This window comes from Microcaecilia unicolor, chromosome 11 (genome assembly GCF_901765095.1).
Source record: "Microcaecilia unicolor chromosome 11, aMicUni1.1, whole genome shotgun sequence".
In the NCBI taxonomy this organism is placed as follows: domain Eukaryota; kingdom Metazoa; phylum Chordata; class Amphibia; order Gymnophiona; family Siphonopidae; genus Microcaecilia; species Microcaecilia unicolor.
In genome coordinates, this window is record NC_044041.1 from 29,374,924 (window position 1) to 29,395,628 (window position 20,705).

Here is a 20,705-nt window from a genome sequence, read left to right on the forward strand (position 1 = left end):
GAATGGGTTGTAGAATTAGGCTGTTGGTTTCGGTAGGTAAACTGGTTAGGCCCAGTGGGGGCAGATGGGAAAAATTTTCCCCGCCCAAAACCCACCCATAGTCAAACCCCGCCTCCAACATCACCGACCCCGCCTCCAACATCACCGCCCCGCCCCTGATGTCACCTCTGATGCCGTTAGCCCCGCCCCTGACGTCACCTCTGATGTCATTAACCCCGCCCCTGATGTCAACCCTACCCCGGAAAAGCTTCTATTGGACCAAATTGGACCAATAGAAGCCCCGGAAAAGAGCCCAAACCCTGCACAGCTGCAACGAAAAAGAAGCCCAATTTCCCGCAGCCCGCAGCCTTTGAAAATTTCCAGCATCCTGGCTTAAAAACCAGCCCAATTGGGTGGGAAACCCACCCATCTGGCAACACTGGTTAGGCCATATAGCCTTTTATTTTTATTTTTTTTGCCATCATTTCCTTTGTAACTAGACTAAGTACTAGTCTACTAGTCTCAGACAGGATCAGATTTAAAAACTAGGTGCTCACAGGCAACGGTGAGTGAGAGAGGAACCCCTCCACCACAATTTATTACTTTATTGCAAGGGTTAGGGGGAGGGGGTGTTGGTTCCTTTTAGTATCATTGATTGGGGGGAGGCAATGAGAAGGAGGAGGTGACTCCCATTATGTATACCTGGATCTTCTGTATACCCTTTCACCTTTGGACGTGCTGCTGACCCGGAATGGCAGCAGTGGCCGTAAAAACTTAAGAAGGAAAAGTTAAAAAAACAAAACCTTGAGGAGCTTGGCGAAGGCCCTCGGTACTGACAGTTTAATGCCCTGCAGAAGCCCCACCCTCTCATCCATATGGACTGCTTGTTACCATGGAAACCCATGGAACAGCAGGGCTTATCTAGGGCTTGACGCTATATGCCGGGTCAGAGACCCTGCCCAGTTTCCACTGGTGTTTCTGAGCTATCAGTACAAGACTGCACACACAGGGCAGGTCGGTATGAAGCAGTGCCGGCCAATTCATGATTCAAATCGATTTGGGGATTTTCGTTTTGGGCCAATTGATTTGATTCAGAAAAAAATCGGGAGCCCGATTCGGGACTCCCCCACCTCTCTCCCGTTGTCACCATAGGAGCCGACTCTGTGGGTGCTTGAGCACCCCCAATGTTGAGAAAATTCCTTGTATGTTTCCAGGGAGGGGTTATTTCCACTGGGCTTAGCACCTCCAATAATTTTGAAAAGATGGCTCCTATGATTGTCACCAAGCCACTGCTGCTGCTTCCCTCCCTCCCTCCCGCTTGTCACCAAGCTGCCACTGCTGCTTCCCTCCTTCCTGCTCGCTCGCTGTCACCCAAGCCGCTGTTGCTGCTTCCCTCAGCAGCAGCGACGACAAGAAGATAAACTAACATGCTAAGGGCCAGTCTGTCTGTTGGTGTAGGCCTGCTGGCTCTGCCCCAGAACAGGAAGAAGTGACAACGGGGGGGGGGGGGGGGGGGTTAAGTGACTTGCCCAAGATCACAAGGAGCAGCCACTGGCCACCTCTGGATTGCAAGACAGGTGCTCTAACCATTAGGCCACTCCTCCTCCATAATGTGTGATCAACTGAGGCTCATAAGTTAACCTCATAACTTTGTGCCCTATTTTCAACCAAACTTAGGAGCTTAAGCTTTCAACTGAAAATTCATCTTAATTTAGGAGCTTAAGTTATACTTTAAAAATTTAGGTCTGCCATTCGTTTGCCTAGATTTATGAGCCTAGTGCTGAGAATCGGTGCTAAGCTCCAAATTTCTTTCCCTTTCCTAAATCTGCCCCTGTTGCCACCCACTCTTTATATTTCTAAATTTTGAGTAAAAATGTATGTACTCAGCCCTAGTAAATTTTCAAAGAGGACAAGAGTATAAATCCTTTAAATATTGGGCCCTTTATCTCCTGTTGCCTTGGGGGGGGGAGGGGGGGGCTTTTTATGTACTTGGTGTGCTGGGCCTTCCCCAAAGGTCTTACAGTCTCACAGTTGTATAGCGCCACTATATCTGTCTAGCGTACTATAATGATTGTGGGGGGGGGGGGGGCTTATATAATTGGAATTTTGTGGTGCCTCTGTGGAATTAGTCAGTTTGCAAAGTGTTGTATTTGGATTGAAAGAAATTTTGGAGGCATTTTTTGGCTTTTCACTTTGGTACTAGAGTGACTGAGTTGTGCTTTTGTGTTGTCATTTTCTCTAGTAACGTACTTTTTAAACTGTTCTTACCTGTGGTTTCTTGTAGGAGAGAGAGCGAGCGCATGAAGGCGCTCGGCCAATGAGAGCCATCTTCCTTTCAGATGGAAACATTTTCACCACTGGTTTCAGCCGCATGAGTGAACGGCAGCTTGCACTCTGGAATCCGGTAAGGTTGTGGGCACATTTTATTGTGTGTGTATAATGAGTGTTTAAATTATACATAATGCTGCCTCCTTTAAGGAATGAAAGAGAGGAATGCTTAATGAATAGAATACTACAACCTCCTAGAACAGAGATGCCAAGGTACCTGGTTCCAGGCTGGAGATTTTGGGATAGGCCTGGATTTCTGACTATCCTATCACAGTGCATTGTGGGTCTTACAGCTGTAGTTTCATACATTGTCTTTTTTTATATTCCACGAATTTCCGGATCACTGTTTTGTCATGGATCACAGTAAAGAAGCCAGCCAGACACTGAGAATGTATGGAAATGAGTTAAAATTATCTCGAGAATATTTGTATTTTTTTTCAGTCATTTTTGGAAAAGCCATATGGGGTAAATTCTATATACGGTGCCGAAAAATCAACGCGGAAAAAAGTGCTATTCAAAATGCGATTTAAAGTTGGGTACGATTTGTAGAATAGCGCTTACGCCCAGGAATCGTGCCTAACGTTAGGCACAGCCATTTGCGCCAATTAAAATGTGCAAATCCTCGTGCATAAATTTAGGCGCGGATGCCCTTATTCTCTATGTGCGTAACTTAAAGGCACGCCCCCATCCGCCCATGACCCTGCCATTTCCGCACCACCTTTTTTTCACTCTGGCATACGTTTCAGTTAAATGTAAGGCCAGTGACTGCTCGTTAAAAAGCCAATTGGTGCTAATTAGCTTCAATTAAATTGCACATGTAAATTGAACACATGCCCAAATTTGTGCACGCAGTTTTTAGCAACTTTTTTTAAAAATAGAATTAGGGGGTAGAATGTGTGTTTTCTTATATTTAGGAAGCATTATCCAAGCTTCACAGCCTGATATGAGAACAAAGAAGAAAAAATGCATTTAAATGTAGGAAAGTTACATAAGTACATAAGTATTTCCATACTGGGAAAGGCCAAAGGTCCATCAAGCCCAGCATCCTGTTTCCAACAGTGGCCAATCCAGGTCACAAGTACCTGGCAGAAACCCAAACAAAAGCAACATTCCATGTAGAACCCCAAAGAGTAGTAAGATTCTAGAATTCTAAAGAATAACAAGATTCCATGCAGAATTTCAAAGTGTATAGCAACATTCCATTTAGAACCCTAAAAAGTAGCAAGATTCCATTCAGAATCCTAAGTACATAAGTATTGCCATACTGGGAAAGACCAAAGGTCCATCAAGTCCAGCATCCTGTTTCCAACAGTGGCCAATCCAGGTCACAAGTACCTGACAAGAAAGTTAAGAAAGAATTGAGATGTTCTACTCAAAGCTCTCCCTGAAACAGAAAATACTCGGGCACTACAAATCCCATGTCGGTTCAAAACCATGACTGGCCAAAAAGTCTCCAGCTTGGAACTGGGTAACTTGGCAACTCTACTAGAACAGGGTTTTCAGCCTAGTCATCAAGACACACCTAGCCAGTCAGGTTTTCAGAGATACCCACACATGCATGAGATTTACATGCAATGGAGGTAGTGCATGCATTCATTGTAGGTATCCTGAGAACCCATGTTCTAGAATGCTGTAGCACAATACTGGGACGTAGAACTCGGGTTCTAGTTCTCATACAGCTGATTGTGGGTTCCTGAGCAAGTGAGTTCATGAGCCCTTTGCCTTTGTATGTTCAATTCTAAGAACTAGGATGTTTCTTTTGTTTTTTACACCTCTGGAAGTATTTGATCACCTTGATGCCATTTTTATGCGACTCCCTTCCCTTCCCAGTACAGAAAATTTGTGAAATGTGCAGTAAAATCCATGCCTGTTTTTCTGTCTCATTACCAGCTTGCTGGCCTAGTTTTAAATTCTGATTAGGGCTAGCAGGACTTCATCTCTTCTTCAATCCAGAGTGGAGATTTCTTCATCCAGTCTTCCCTTCACTTTGTCTCTCTTTCTCCATCACCTCTTTTACTTTTTTCCTGTTTTCCTCTTCTTTATTCTCCTATCCTGTAGGAATGAGGAAAATAAGGCATATTTGGGTCAGGGTGTGAATTCTGCCCCTTGAGTACTGGAGGCAGAAGGGAAAGGCCACAGAGTCTACCCCTGATATCTCACCTTGCATCCAAACCAAAGTTTCAGCGTGCTCGTCTGACATTGCTGCATGGATGTCTCAACGCCACCTGAAATTAAATATGACCAAAACCGAGCTTCTCATTTTCCCCCCCAAACCCACCTCCCCGCTCCCCCCGTTTTCTATTTCTGTTGATGGCTCTCTCATTCTCCCTGTCTCCTCAGCTCGAAACCTTGGGGTCATCTTTGACTCTTCTCTCTCCTTCTCTGCTCATATCCAGCAGACCGCCAAAACCTGTCATTTCTTTCTTTACAACATCCGTAAAATCCGCCCCTTTCTTTCCGAGCACTCTACCAAAACCCTCATCCACACCCTTGTCACCTCTCGTTTAGACTACTGCAATCTGCTTCTTGCTGGCCTCCCACTTAGTCACCTCTCCCCTCTCCAGTCGGTTCAAAACTCTGCTGCCCGTCTCATCTTCCACCAGGGTCGCTTTACTCATACTACCCCTCTCCTCAAGACCCTTCACTGGCTCCCTATCCGTTTTCGCATCCTGTTCAAACTTCTTCTATTAACCTATAAATGTACTCACTCTGCTGCTCCCCAGTATCTCTCCACACTCGTCCTTCCCTACACCCCTTCCCGTGCACTCCGCTCCATGGATAAATCCTTCTTATCTGTTCCCTTCTCCACTACTGCCAACTCCAGACTTTGCGCCTTCTGTCTCGCTGCACCCTACGCCTGGAATAAACTTCCTGAGCCCCTACGTCTTGCCCCATCCTTGGCCACCTTTAAATCTAGACTGAAAGCCCACCTCTTTAACATTGCTTTTGACTCGTAACCACTTGTAACCACTCGCCTCCACCTACCCTCCTCTCCTCCTTCCTGTACACATTAATTGATTTGATTACTTTATTTTTGTCTATTAGATTGTAAGCTCTTTGAGCAGGGACTGTCTTTCTTCTATGTTTGTGCAGCGCTTGTACGCCTTGTAGCGCTATAGAAATGCTAAATAGTAGTAGTAGTAAAGGTGTGATGGGATTTGGATTTAACTCCCACCCAGGGGCGGCCCAAGGCAATCTGCTGCCTGAGGTGAGGGATGAGATGCTGCTCCTGCACCCCCCCCCCCCCCCCCAAGACCAATATATCTCTCAGTTCATCGCCAGCAGGGCAGCCTATGGGAATCGCTGCCGCCGCTGCCTGGGATTGAGGAAGGAAGGGTGGGGGGAGATGCCAGACCATGGCAGGCGTAAGGGGATGCCGCTCCACAAAGAGTACTGCCTGAGGCCCCCACCTCAGTTGGCCATAATGGTAGAGCCGCCACTGCTATCACCTTTTCTCAGTAGCTCCGGGAAGGATTACAATCCGTTTGTACCTAAATCGATGGAGGGTTAAGTGACTAGTCCAAGCTCACAAGAAACATCAGTGGGATTTGAACCCCATCTTCACTGGTTCTCAGCCCACTACTCTAACCATTAGGCTGCTATTCCACACCTACAGATCAGATACCGCATACAGTTCAAGCTTCTCCTACTAACCTACAAATGCACTCGATCCGCAGCCCCTCCTTACCTCTCTACCCTCATCTCCCCTTACGTCCCTACCCGTAACCTCCGCTTCCAAGACAAATCCCTCCTTTCAGTACCCTTCTCCACCACCGCCAACTCTAGGCTCCGCCCTTTCTGCCTCGCCTCACCCCACGCTTGGAACAAACTCCCTGAGCCCATACGCCAGGCCCCCCTCGCTACCCATCTTCAAATCATTGCTCAAAACCCACCTCTTCAATGTCGCTTTCGGCACCTAATCACAACACCTCTACTCGGGAAATCTAGAGTACCCAACTTGACATTTCGTCCTTTAGATTGTAAGCTCTTCTGAGCAGGGACCGTCCTTATTTATTAATTTGTACAGCGCTGCGTAACCCTAGTAGCGCTCTAGAAATGTTAAGTAGTAGTAGTAGTACTGAAATTCCCATGCATTATAGTTCATTCTGCAAGGGCCAGTGAGGATTGGAATACTGCAAGCAACTGTAGCTTGGAAGACCGAGGAGATGATGGGAATACTGAAGTATGGAGGGTCACCTCTCAGCGTTATGTGCTTCACAGCTAGAAATAGGTGAACTAAATGCAGTTGGTACGAAGTTTTATGACTAAAATTTAAAGGTGTTGACAGAGTAGTTAAACAAGTAGCCACTAGATGGCATCACCATAAATAGAGTTGCACCTTGCAGTCTTCCTAGATAGATCATTCCATGTCTCAGGCTTCTGGAAATTCACCGTTTTACTTTTGAAGATATCATCATTGTAGGCCTTGGGAAAACACTTCTATCATCAGCTGGTAAAAAAAACAAAACAAAACCCAAAAAACACAACTATGCCTTTCTTTTAGCCTTGTTAACCTGACCACTCATCTGCATTCAGGGGGACATCAATCAAGGAAATATATTTTTCATTCTGTCCTCATTCTAATAAGTACAATGAGGGTAGCATTATTTTAGTTTACCTCGAACCTTAAAGGTCTGTGGTAGAATGAATTCCCCTGTATTGGTTCTCTTTATCTGATCTACAAATGGCTGATTTTCCACAGAGCTACAACAGATTCAGGCTAATTCGATTTGTGAGCACAGTCTGTCGTGGTATACAGCATAAGCAGGGCCGCTAAGAGCTGGGGCAGGGCTGCTGCTAGGCCCGTCCCCCCCCCCCCCAGGATCATTGCCACCGCTGCCCGCCCTCCCAAGGATTGTCGTTGCTGCCGCCCCACCCACCACCACCGTAATACCTTGGCTGGTGGGGGTCCCAAGGCCCCGCCAGCAGAAGAGTCTTCCTCCAGCGCTGCTCTTCTGCCCCTGTGGCTGCTTTTTCTCTCAGGTCGCGCATGCTCGGTTTCAAAACAGAGTATGCGCTGCCTGAGGGGAAATCAGCCACTTGGAAGGCCATGCGGCAGACTGTGAAGAAGAGCAGCACTGGAGGAAGATCTCTTCTGCTGGCAGGGCCCCCCGCCAGCCTGCTGTGTCTGCTCAACCGGGTCCTCCCCGGCCTCCAAGGGGGGGGGGCCCGGCGCTGGAGTTTTCTCTCTACTGCTCCTGTTGGGACACGATGACCCAGGTGCCGTCAGGAGCAGGAGAGAGAGAGACCACAGCGCCGGGCCTCCCTTGGAGTTCCGGGGAATTCCCCCCCCCCCCCCCCCGCCCACCCACCCTGAGCATAGGAACTTCTAAGAGGCGATGAAGACAGACATTTTCCCTGGGAATGGAGGGCCACTGGTTAAAGAGCTCAGCGCTGTGAAGCGTGGAAGCCTGAGAGTCCAATTCTCTCTACTTGGCTTGCTCAAAGGTTTGACCTGCACCTCTTGTCACCTCAGGAAAGAGACCCAAAAACAATGATGCGGTGCTACACTGGGTCAGACCAGTGGTCAACGTGAAGCAGCACATCCCAACAAGGAGATCCAGAAGAGATTATCTCCAAATCTATCTGGCTAATAGTTAATGACCCATCTTTCAGGAATGAGTTCAAACTCTTTCTAAACTTGTCTATACTCCTTACCTTCACCTCGTTTGATCCTTTCTTAACAAAATGTATGGCTTAATGTACACCTTCTGAAAATATACTAGTTAGAATTGATAATCCGTGTTTCTGATGCTTTCTTAGATGAGGAAAACCTTAAAAATACATGGTGTATCATTAGCAAGAGATGTAAATGAAATCAGAAGTATATAAGAGCTCAGGGGTGAATGATCCATCTGGTAATTTTTTTGGAGTTTTGTCAATTTGATCTAGACTCGCAGTAGGAGTCTTTAATAAGCCTTTAGAAAGCTTCTCAGACAACGTTGCTTTGGTTTGTTTCTGTTGTATAGATGAAGAATCAAACATATTTTGATTACTTTAATATCTCTTTCTATACAGAAAAAGATGGACGAGCCAATTGCGCTTCATGAAATGGATACAAGCAATGGGGTGCTGCTGCCATTTTATGATCCGGATACGAACATTATGTATTTGTGTGGAAAGGTAAAGAGGCTTTTATGTGGGAGAAGTAATGAGGTGTCCAAACAGCTGGGCCTGGGGTCTTTATTTATTTTAAAACATTTATCTTAAATATAATTTTTTTTAACAACTCACACTTTCAACCCAAAGGCTGTATAGCGTGGATGCAACAATCAGCTGATCAATGGTTCCCATCATACAAAATACATAAACCTTTCTCACATAAGAACATCATAAAAGCCATACTGGGTCAGACCGATGGTCCATTTAGCCCGCATCCTGCTTCCAACAGCGGCCGGTCCAGATCATAAGTACTTGGCAGAACCTCAAGGAGTATCAAGATTCCATGCACATATGAGTTTATCTTGTTGGGCAGACTGGATGGACTGTGCAGGTCTTTTTCTGCCGTCATCTACTATGTTACTATAGTATGTTACTATGTTACTGATCCCAGGGATAGACATGGGGAAAGCCAGTGCTTATCTCGATAGCAGGCTATGGACTTTGTCCTTCAAACCTTTTTTTTAAACCCAGATATGCTAACTACTTTTTACACCCCCCCAACCCCACATCAAAACCCAAAAGACCCATAATATGTAGTAAAAAGCTGTTTTCGTAAAATCCATGTAAGCTCTTAAATTCCACAGTCCTTCTGTAATCCTTTTCCTTCCTCTGAGCCCCTTCTGTCTTGTTTTTCTCCCCCAGCAAGACTTTTAAACATGTGAGGTGGGGAGGGGAAGGTTGTGGCCAAATATTCCACAGACCTTGTGGAATGACAGGTTTTCAAATATGTTACGATCTATCAGACACCTTAGCAAACAAGTTGTATCAAAACAAATAAAAAAAAAAAAACACAATAAAATGCAAAGGAAATATAAAAATATTTTCATGCATACATTTCAGTAAAAAGCATCCCCCTTAATTTCTTATGAAAACAAAAGGTAATTGAGCACTTTTGTTTCTAAAAGTGTTTAACCTTTTCTGATTTGTTCAGATACGTTCTTAAGGCAGCATTTGATTGGTTTAGAGCACAGCAGGTGACGCTGTGCAGGTTTCTGCTGTCTAGTGCACAGCTTCCAAAATTGCTTCTACCACCGCTTCAGCCAGTGTAGGGAATTAGTTTTAATAAACCATGTCCAAATATTCTGATCTGTATCTGAGCTGAAATATATTCCTACAGATGTTGGGCAAAGGTTTTATGTTCCTCTTTCCTTTTCAATCTAAATCTGTTCGATCTCACTTCCTGCATTTGAGGGCTTTAGAAGTGACATCAGGTGGTGGGAGAGGAACTACATTGTCTCGGAGGTGGGTGCAGTGAAGACAGATGGGCAAGCTTCATTAGCAGGATCCAGTATCCCTTTTTGAATTTTATTTTTTTATAATCCACCTAGGTGGGTTACAGAATAACTTGCATACTAACATAAGCAAGGTTCCAAAGTGATCTGACAAAGATAAGTGTCTGTCACACTATAACCAGAATTGTTTGCTGCTTATCAGCTCGATCAAGCAAATGAACAGATCTGCACGTGTTCTAATCATGATGGCTTGCGTGTCTGATTTATATCAAACTCTGTTAACAGAACATCTGAGCAGTAGGTGACAGTTTCATGTCATGGACAGGAGTCTTGTTCAGACCTAAAATGACAATGTTTAGTCCTGATGAAAAAAAATGTATACAGATTTTATGAAGTTAGTCCTTTCTAAATGTGTAAAAATTTAGATTCTTTTTTTTTTTTTTGTCTCCTTATTAGATATGTTTAGTCCAGTGTAGGTTTCAGCTTTACCCAACCTGTCATCCAAAGCGTTCGTTCGTTTGCTGTATTGACATGTATTAAAAGAGGCTTTCTTTAGTGTTTTGAGATTTAAATAACTTCCCTTCATCTAAAAGGTACTTATTCAGTTTCGTGAGCTTACAATATGTTGTATTTGTGGCAATGGAGGTTGAGATGACTCCCCCCAAGGTCACCAGGAGAATTAAGGAGAGAAATGGAATTTGAACCCTGGCTACCCTGGTTCTTGCCAAATAAACTAGAGGCAGAAATGATAGAATCCACAATTTTATTAAAAGACCCAACATGGCCCGTGTTTCGGCGTGTTGCCTGTGTCAAGGGTCAATCTTACAGGTTAGGTTTCCAGCGATGTTGAAACGGTAGAAATGGGATAGAGCCATGGCACTCCTTCCCAGTAACAGCAATGTGCGAAAACACGGGCCATGTCGGGTCTTTTAACTTTCAACGATTTTTATTGATGACGACGACAAAATTGTGAGAATTCACAATGGAATATACATAATGTCCAGAAGCAAAAACACATTGAGTATAAATGACAGGCAAGATGACAACTGTCATCAATCAATTCCAAGATAGTCCCCCCCCTCCCCCCAAACTCCCAACCCTTATCCACCCAACCTATGTTATTTCAAAATCTAACATAGAACAAGAAATTCAACCATGAAGTTGAACTACTTGGGTTATTAGAAATCCAAACAGGGTCCATCTCTAGGAATGTCTCCCTCCATCCTTTAAGCAGCCAAGTCAAACCCAAGGAGAGGACTAATGCAGCGTTATTCTTAATTGTAAGCAAGGCCACCATCCTTTGGGTCCCCCCCCCCCCTACCTAATACCAAGTACCGTGTTGGGTCTTTTAATAAAATTGTGGCTATTACCATCTGTGCCTCCAGCTAATGTTTCATCCGAGGACCACTTCACTGTCTATCTTGTTTGCTGCACCTCGTGTTGCCGATTCCCTCTGGTCTGGTTACTCCCCTGATTCTCAGTCTGATGCTCTGAACCCTTCGCTACTCTACACGCTGTAAACCGTGTGTTGTTTTCTACCACACAGGGTGACAGCAGCATTCGCTATTTTGAGATAACTGATGAATCTCCATATGTTCACTACCTTAACACGTTCAGCAGCAAGGAGCCGCAGAGGGGGATGGGATTCATGCCAAAGAGGGGTCTCGATGTGAACAAATGTGAGATCTCTAGGTAAGAAGGCACTTTGGGCAAGAGGGGGTCTTTAATTGTTACAAATGGGAATGTTACGGACTGGGGAAGCCAGGGCCGTGCCAACACAGTAAGTGTGGTAAGCGCCGCAGGGGGACGCCTGCCTTCAAGGGTGCCGCACCGTCAAGTTGTATTAAAAAAAAACTTACTCCTCTGCTCCATCCCCGATTCCCCGGCGCTTTAAATTTACCTCGTTCTGCCTCCAACGTCTGAGCAGTGTCAGTGAAAGCGCTGCCTGTCTGACGTCTCTCCACCGGCCTTCCCTTCACTCCTTCGTTCCCTCTGTGTCCCGCCCTCAAGGAAATGACATCAGAAGAAGGCGGGACACAGAGGGAACGAACGAGCGAAGGGGAAGGCTGGTGGAGAGATGTCAGGCGGGCAGCACTTTCACTGACGCGCAGACATTGGAGGCGGAGAGAGGCAAATTTAAAGCGCGGGGCGCGCGCGCATGCCAACTGATGGTCTGCAGGGGGGCACCAACTGATGGTCTGCAGGGGGGCGCCAGAGACCCTAGGCACAGCCCTGGGGGAAGCAGGTGGTTTGGAAAGGGGCGGAGATTTTGGCTTCTCTAATAGGACAGAATAGATTGGAAGAGGGAGGGGATTAGGATGAGCTGGTTGCTGTGCTCATCATTGTTGGCAGTGATACATAGCTGATGAAGAATTTGGGCTTACTGGAAGTTTTGTTGATGGATGTTGGAGAAGATGGTGTGAAAGACAAAGTTAAGAATCTCGAAGAGAGGACAGTAACACAATGTAGTATTCGTATAGCTACAACAAATAGAAGAATATATTTAGAAAAAAATGCCAACAATTGAGCAACCACGAAAAAAGGGGCCAACCAGTAGCTTGGTGGCAGTGTTAAACATTGCCATGCAGAGGGCTTGGTTTGATGACCTTACAGTGTTCCTAACCTCTGAGAGGCGGGGAGGTCCAGTCGTCATGCAAGGTAACACCTAGAAGCCAGACTCGGGATCCATGGTAGCTGGGTTTCAGAGGAAATGGTAAGGGTAAAGGGTCATGGATTTGATATACTGCCTTTCTGTAAAGTCTAAGTTTGCTGCCATAATATTTTGCATCACTCGTCTTGACGTGACGCTCAATTTTAATATTAGTATATGTATAATATATTTATGCAGTTCTACTAGCAGTGTCTGTCTTTATGTATTTTCTTTGTGGTTCACTGTTCTTGTTGTGTGCTAACCATACTTAATGATATATGGTTTTTATTTAACATGGTGAGAGATTTCTGGATTCACTTTTTTTTTTTTAACATAAAATCTTTCACACAATTCAACTAACAGTCTTTTTAAAGCTTTGACGCTTTCACGTTTTGGTCTAAGATATGAGATACTTGGTTAGGTCATATCATTTTATTCAAGCACATTGTCTTTGGTTTTTAAATTTTAAACAATTTTTTTGATGTGTTGCAGATACGATGGATTTAAATACATTGGTTCTGTCCTTTATATAATCTATGTACAATTTATTTTACTGTACTGTTAAATGTTTTCTTTGTGTTGTTTTACTAACATGTATTTTGTAAGATGTATTTTTTTATATATTTATTTATTACATTTGTATCCCACATTTTCCCACCTATTTGCAGGCTCAATGTGACTTACATAGTACCGTAGAGGCGATCGCCAATACCAGTTATAACAAATACAAAGTGATGTTGTGGTAAAGTAAAGTTCATGTGTGACAGACACATTGGGGAATCGTAAGAAGAAGAGTTAAGTTATGTCCAGTATGAGCTTTGGTTTTGTTGTGTTGCTGGGTTAAGGCATTTAAGTTGGATCGTTAGGGTATGCCTTTTTGAACAAGTTAGTTTTTAGTAATTTCCGGAATTGTTTTCACGGCTTTTGGTATTGCATTCCATAGTAGTATGCTTATATAGGAGAAGCTGGATGCATAGGTTGATTTGTATTTGAGTCCTTTGCAGCTTGGGTGATGGAGATTTAGGTATGTTTGTGTTGATCTTGATGTGTTTCTGGTTGTTACGTCTATGAGGTCTGTCATGTATCCCGGGGCTTCTCTGTAAATGATTTTGTGAACCAGGGTGCAGATTTTGAACGCGATGCGTTCTTTGATTGGGAGCCAGTGCAGTTCTTTTCGTAGGGGTTTGGCGCTTTCGAATTTCATTTTTCCAAAGTCTGGCTGCTGTGTTTTGAGCAGTTTGGAGTTTCTTTGATTTTGCTCTTTGCATTCCGCATAGATACCGTTGCAGTAGTCTAGATGGCTTAGTACCATAGATTGTACCAAGTTGCGAAATATTTCTCTCGGGGGGGGGGGAAAGCTTTCACTCGTTTGAGCTTCCACATTGAGTGGAACATTTTCTTCTTTGTAGTTTTCACTTGGCTCTCTAGTGTGAGGTTTCGGGAGGGTGTAGTCTGAGGTGGTTATGTTGGTGGGTTTGTTCGTGTTATATTGGGATGAGAGGATGAGACTGTGTTTTTTCTGCGTTAAGTTTTAGTTGAAATGCATATATGTTTGATAGCTAGACTCCTGATGCAGGCGATTTCCAAAACTCAGTATCGTATCGAGTCTTATTGGCCTCTCAATAAACCTCAATATTTTATTTGAATGGATCGTTCTTGGAAGTCTGTTGCCTTTTCCCTACTAGTTTAGGTTTTGCTGTCGTAGGGGAATCCATCTTCCTACTTCTGGTTTCAGATTTCTCTGGTACTTCAGGGGCCGAAGGTCAAATCTAAAGTCTCTGCGCAGCATCATGTGCTATCTTAGTTGGACCATCTGGCTACTCATTACCATCATTAGTTAATTACAGTATTTTTGTTTGTTGTGAGAAACTTTCTGTTCAATCTCTTTTTTTTTTTTTTTTTACAGGTTTTATAAACTGCATGAGAGAAAATGTGAACCCATTATCATGACTGTTCCGAGAAAGGTAAGTCACAAAAAAATGTTGCCCAAGGGTGTCTGTTCAGCTTTTGTGTATCGGATAATTTCTTACATTTTAAACATGAAGACAACAGGATCCCATTTGGGTGAACTGAAGGATTTTACTGCCACATGAGAGAGTGTGTCCGACTGTCTCTACTGCAGTGGGCTACAGTGTAAATTTTGAAGGATAAAGTCATGCCTGAGGGCTTGCAAATCTATGTCAGGCAACAATGATGCAAAAGAATTTCTGTTGGAGAGAAATATGACCTTACAGTACAAACTACCTTTAACCACCCTCCTCCCCCACCAGATAAGCAGGAAGCATCTTTTGACAGGTCCTAGTTGCAAACACCAAGGATGTGACTGCTATTTACTACTACTATAAATCATTTCTATAGCGCTGCCAGTCGTACGCAGCACTTCACAATTGAACATGAAGAAAAGACAGTCCCTGCTCAAAAGAGCTTACAATCTAAATCAGGACAGACAGAAGGACACATAGGAACAGGGACTATTGCAGAACTGATGCTAATGCTACCATCTCATGGGTTGCCATGATGACCCCTGAGCAGGGCTGGACTGACATGGATCTGGGTCCCACATCACTCATCCTGGGTTAGAGAGGGTGTGTGCTGGACATGGGAATGGAAGGGAGAGAGATGTCGGCCATGTGGGAGGAAATACTGGGCCCTCGGGCACTGCCCTGTTGCCCGAATGGTCAGTCCGCCCCTCCCTTTGAGGTTCCATGCAGATCACTGGAGAAGAATGAATTGGGTTTGCTAATCACCCAGTATAAAAATTGTTAGCCATTGGACCCAGCAGTGGATGCTGCAGGAGCGTAGCTACGTGGGGTCAAAGGGGCCTGGACCCCCGTAGATTTGGTCCTGGACACCCCTGCCGACGACCCTCTCGACCCGCCGCCAACCCTCACCCGCCATCGCCGTTGGCTACCTTTGCTGGCGGGGGACCCCAACCCCTGCCAGCCATGGTCCTCTTGCTTCCCCGCAGAAGGCTTCGTTCCGTTTCTGATGTCTTGCACATTGTACGTGCAGGGCGTCAGACTCACAGAAACAGAACGAAGCCTTGCGTGGGAAGCAAGAGGACCTCGGCTGGCGGCGATGGGGTCCCTCGTCAGCAAAGGTAGGCGGTGGGGGAGGGTTGGCAATGGCGCGGGCGGCTAAGTTGGTGCGGGGGGGCGGCGGCACCAGGGGGGGCTAAAATGTGCCCCCTCACCTGGGCTCTGGACCCCCCTCCCGTCAAAGTCTGGCTACGCCCCTGCGATGCAGTGACGGCAGGCTTGCTCCCAGCTGAAGAATAAGGGCTGAGCAGCCACCCCCAACTTAACCCCTAGATTCTCTGTCACCCATTTTGGGTATGGATCGCAGATAAATGCGCAAACCTAATTAGCTAATTAGGCTGTAACAATTGGTTATTGACATCAACAAGCACTTAATTTGCCAATAGTTAGGAGTTGGTGCAGATCTGCCCTAAGCCCCATTCTATAACATGCATGCTTAAATTTCAGTGTGCCACTCCAAAGGGGGCGTGGCCATGGAAGGAGCATAGGTGGGTCAGGGGCATTTCCAGAAATTAGGTGGGATGTTATAAAATATCCTGCATTTGCACTCCTGGGTAGTTGAAGGGATGTCCTTCGCAAGTGTATTGATGCCATACAGGAGTAAGGTGGTAAATTGCGTAGTGGCCTGGATCTGACAGAGACATTCACGGGCCGCTGGGGGTCATAAGAACACAGACACCCAGTGGGTCTTTTAAGTGCAGGCGCACTGCTGCAGGAGTTTGTGTACATTAGGAAGGGAGAGCTCTGTACAGTGGGGAGAACCAAGCCAGGAAATGTCTCAGTATCATGGTTGGGTAGGGGGGGGGGGGAGAAGGTGGGGGGGGGGGAAATCAGGGAAAAATAGTGTTATGATGGTTCTGGCGATGTTGAATTTGCTAACTTTTCATTGGAGCTCATTTGTGGTAACATGTAGTGTATTTGCTGTTGTTTTTATTACCCATTTGTATGAAGCCATCAATAAAAAATGATTGAAATAAAATACCTGCAATTTCACACCTAAGTGCTATCAGTTGGGTGCCAGCCTTTGGCAGGTGGAAATGCTCATGCCCACAGATGGGCACAAACCCTGGGGTTCTATATATGGTGCCTTAATTTCCATGCAGAAATCGATGCATATTCTATAATGATGTGCATAACTTAATTAGCTAACTAGCTAATCAGCGCTGTTGGATGTTAACAAGCAATTAGCACTAATTAGGTATTAATTATGATATGCACAACTTGCTAAGCGTATTCTGTAACGTAGTACATGTAAATACTAAGTCACATAGTTGAAAATGGGGTGTGGCATGGGCGTGACTAAAATCTATGCTCATTATTACAGAATACACATGCTCTGTGCCTAATTTAGGTTTCGTGATTTACACCAAGTAAAACGTGGCGTAAATGACCACTACTAAATTTGGTCACGTGGGAAGGTGCTTGGCGTATTCTATATACTGCGTGAAAATTTAAGCCTATTCTATAAAATATAGGCATACTTTAGCGAATACACCTAGGCGTATTTTTTTCTGTGCAGAATTTACATCCGGGTTTTGTGCATGAGAAATTTCCTGCATTAAGATGTGCTAAGGCCGTATTTCTGCATGGCTTTATGAGAGGACACCCTTAATGTGGCGTACACAGATATTGCTTTCTGAAATGGTGAACATCCTTGCTGAAATGTTCTCATTTATGCAGCTCTGTTTTTTTTTTTTTTCTTTGACTCACATATTCTTATCCTTCTCTGACACATGGTACCTCTTTTACAGTCCGATCTCTTCCAAGACGACCTGTACCCAGACACTGCTGGTCCAGAGGCAGCTCTGGAAGCTGAGGAGTGGTTTGAGGGGAAGAATGCCGACCCAATTCTTATTTCCTTGAAGCATGGCTACCTTCCTGGCAAAAACAGAGACCTCAAGGTGGTGAAAAAGAACATTTTAGGCAGCCAGCCAGCCGCAAATAGGAAAAATGATCTTACAGGTGTCCCAAAGAAAGCAGTAGATTCCTTGGATATTGTGAGTATGCCGCTGTGGGATTAGGCAGCTTCAATGAGACACTTCAGCCCATGTTATGTGCTTAGACCTCAATAAGGTGCAGCTTTTGCTGGTGTGTGTTAGAGCTCAGGGATGCACATTTGCTTTCCGGTTTTGAATATGCTTTATCCACATAAAGTTATCAGATTAATGAGTGGAAAGTTGATTACTTTTATGCATGTTCAAATTTTACATAAAATTAACCCCGCAAAGGGGCAGTTCTGTAAATCGGTGGTGTACATGTAAGTGCCTTAGCGTGTAACTGTAAAAGGGCACACGTGGGCGGAGCATGGGCATGTCTCCATCTTGCACGTGCAACTTAAAGAAGATTAAGTTATCAGGGGAATTCTGTAAATAATGCGCGGTTCTGAGATTCACGTGTATTTACGTTGGCTAAGGAGACAATTAGCACTAATTGGGCACCAACAATTTGGACTTGCGCACTCATCTTGCTAAGCGCTGTTCTACAAAGATTCACACGCAAATCTTCTAGTGTGCAACTCAAAACGGGGCGTGTCCATGAGCGTGGACAGGGGCAGGGTTGGGGCATTTACTAAAAATGCACGCAATATTACTGAATACCGGTGATTCATGCCTAATTTATGTGCCAAGATTTACACTTGGTTTTGGTTGGTGTAATCCTGACACCCACAGTTGAGCGTGGCTCCCAAACTTGGTCCTGGAGGCACCCCAGCCAGTCAGGTTTTCAGGATACTCACAATGAATATTCAGGAGAGAGACTTACTTGCATGCACTGCCTCCCCTCCATGCAAATCTATCTCATGAATATTCATTGTGGATATCCTGAAAACCTGACTGACTGAGGTGCCTCCAGGACCAGGTTTGGGAACCACTTCGCTGTGCTATAAAGGGCACCCAGCCCAGATTGCCGTTTGTCAATTTGTAAGCGCCATTTACTGAATCCAGCTCAATATATTGCATGGCTCACTTAGGCGTGCCCATTTATGCCTGCCATTTGCCTGGCGTAAATCTTTGTGTCTAAATGTTGATGTGCCAGTTGTGTTCTGTAATGGCATCTTAGTGAATGGATACTTAATGTGTTACTTCCAAGGAGGTTTTATGACAGGAGATGGCTTGAGCCTATCTGACCCATTCTGTGGTCTATAGCCAGTGGGCTGAGCTTGCTGCCATATGGTGTGACCCCCCCCCCCCCCCCCCCCCCCCCCCCCCCCACACACACACACACACATTCACAGATGCTATCGACAACAATAGCAAACTTGTGAGGTTTATGACTACCTATGTGTGGTATTTTTTTTTTTTTTTTGAAAACTTCTGATATGTAACCAGAGGGTTTTTTAAATTCTTTTTACCTCTGGGGGGAGGGGGTCCTAGGGCTTGAGCCGTGGTCCATGGATGCGGGCGCTCCAGAGTGACAGACTTGTTTTTGGAGCCACGGGAGGCTCACCTTTTGTAGGTTGCAGCTTTAAGAAAGGGCTCCGGCTCTGCTTGAACCTCGGGGCCTAGTTGTAGGGACCCCCCTCCCCCCTCCTCCCCCCCAGAGGTAAAAAAAAAAAAGCTTGGGTTACATATGGGAAGCTTTTAAAAAAACTGTCAACCCCCCCCCCCCCCCCACACACACACACACAAACTTGTCATAAACCTCACAAGTTTGCTATTGTCCATAGCGTTTGCGAACGTTTTGGGTTTCGCTATATGGCAGCTGCATGGGGGAAACTGCTTCAACTTTTTGATGTCATGCCGTCTCCTGGCATAAAACCTTGTTGGTGTTATCTGTGCGCCTACCTGGAGGCACCAAGTTATAGAACTTCCCCCATGATGTCTGTGCCCCAGACAGTGGCGTTCCTAGGGGGGCGGACACCCGGGGCGGATCGCCGATGCGCCCCGCCCCCCTGGGTGCAGTGCCCCCCCCCCCCCCCCCCGGCGAAAGGACACCCCCCGCGAAGGACTCCCCCGGTGCACGCCGCTGGGTTGGTGCCGTGTGCACCTGTCCTCCGTTCGTTCCATGCTTCTTCTCTGCCCCGGAACAGTCTCTTCAGTATCGGATCAGCTAATTTGCCAGCCTAGCTTCTGAGTACATGGTGTGTCATTCATTCCCCAGACACTGCAGCCACTGGTCCTAATGCAGTTTCTCACATAGTAATCACCATCTGTATTGTTCAGTCTCCATCACACTAGGATAACTGTTACTAAATTAGTTGAAGGAGACCACGATATAGTGAACTGTAGTTGTCTTGATTTCTTTCCCTCAGATTACAAACATGATATATTTTGAGATAAAAAATTTATTCATTAATGCTACATATTGCAAACATTTTGTATGTCCACTGCAGCATTATGGTTGGTCAACTGTCTAAAATTTATTTAAAAAAAAAAATCCAGAAATTAGCATATTGAGGGGCATAATCGAAAGGGACGGTCAAGTTTTGATGAGGACGTCCTCACAAAACGTCCCCATCCAGGGTCGGGGAAACCTGTATTTTCAAAACAAGATGCATGTTCATCTTTCGTTTTGATAATACGGTCAGGGACGCCCAAATCCAGAAATTTGGTCGTCCTTAGAATTGGTCGTTTCTGATTTTCGCCAATAATCGAAACCAAGGACGTCCATCTCAGAAACAACCAAATGCAAGCCATTTGGTCGTGGGAGGAGCCAGCATTTGTAGTGCACCGGTCACCCTGACATGCCAGGACACCAACCGGGCACCCTAGGGAGCACTACAGTGTACTTCATAAATTGCACCCAGGTACATAGCACCCTTACCTTGTGTGCTGAGCCCCCCCAACCCCCTCCCCCAAACAAATCCCACTACCCACAACTGTACACCACTACCTTGTAGGTGAAGGGGGGCACCTAGATGTGGGTACAGTGGGTTTGTGGTGGGTTATGGAGGGCTCGCTGTTTTCTCCACAAACGTAACAGGTAGGTGGGATGGGCCTGGGTCTGCTTGTCTGAAGTGCACTGTACCCACTAAAACTGCTCCAGGGACCTGCATACTGCTGTCATGGACCCGAGTATGACATCTGAGGCTGGCATAGAGGCTGGCAATCAATATTTTTAAAGATATTTTTTGAGGGTGGGAAGGGGTTAGAGACCACTGGGGGAGTAAGGGGAGGTCATCCCTGATTCTCTTCGGTGGTCGACTAGTCATTTCGGGCACCTATTTATGCCTTGGTCGTAAGAAAATCACGACCAGGTAAAGTCATCCAAGTGTTCGTCAGGGACATCCTTGTTTCTTTTGATTATGGGTCAAGGACGTCCTAGTGTTAGTCATGCCCAAATCCCACCCTCGCTACGCCCCCTTGAACTTTGGCCGTC

At 45.4% G+C, this 20,705-nt stretch overlaps 1 protein-coding gene across 4 annotated transcripts in view; it reads left to right on the top strand.

The window, feature by feature from the left end:
* Positions 1-20,705, top strand: part of CORO1C (coronin 1C) — a 191,582-nt gene that overhangs the window by 169,631 nt on the left and 1,246 nt on the right. For all 4 annotated transcript variants that reach the window (XM_030218244.1, XM_030218245.1, XM_030218246.1 and 1 more), the window contains exons 6-10: positions 2,264-2,383; positions 8,326-8,430; positions 11,248-11,393; positions 14,258-14,315; positions 17,141-17,386. In XM_030218244.1, the coding sequence (XP_030074104.1) occupies positions 2,264-2,383; positions 8,326-8,430; positions 11,248-11,393; positions 14,258-14,315; positions 17,141-17,386 (675 nt within the window). The remainder of the gene's footprint in view (positions 1-2,263; positions 2,384-8,325; positions 8,431-11,247; positions 11,394-14,257; positions 14,316-17,140; positions 17,387-20,705) is intronic.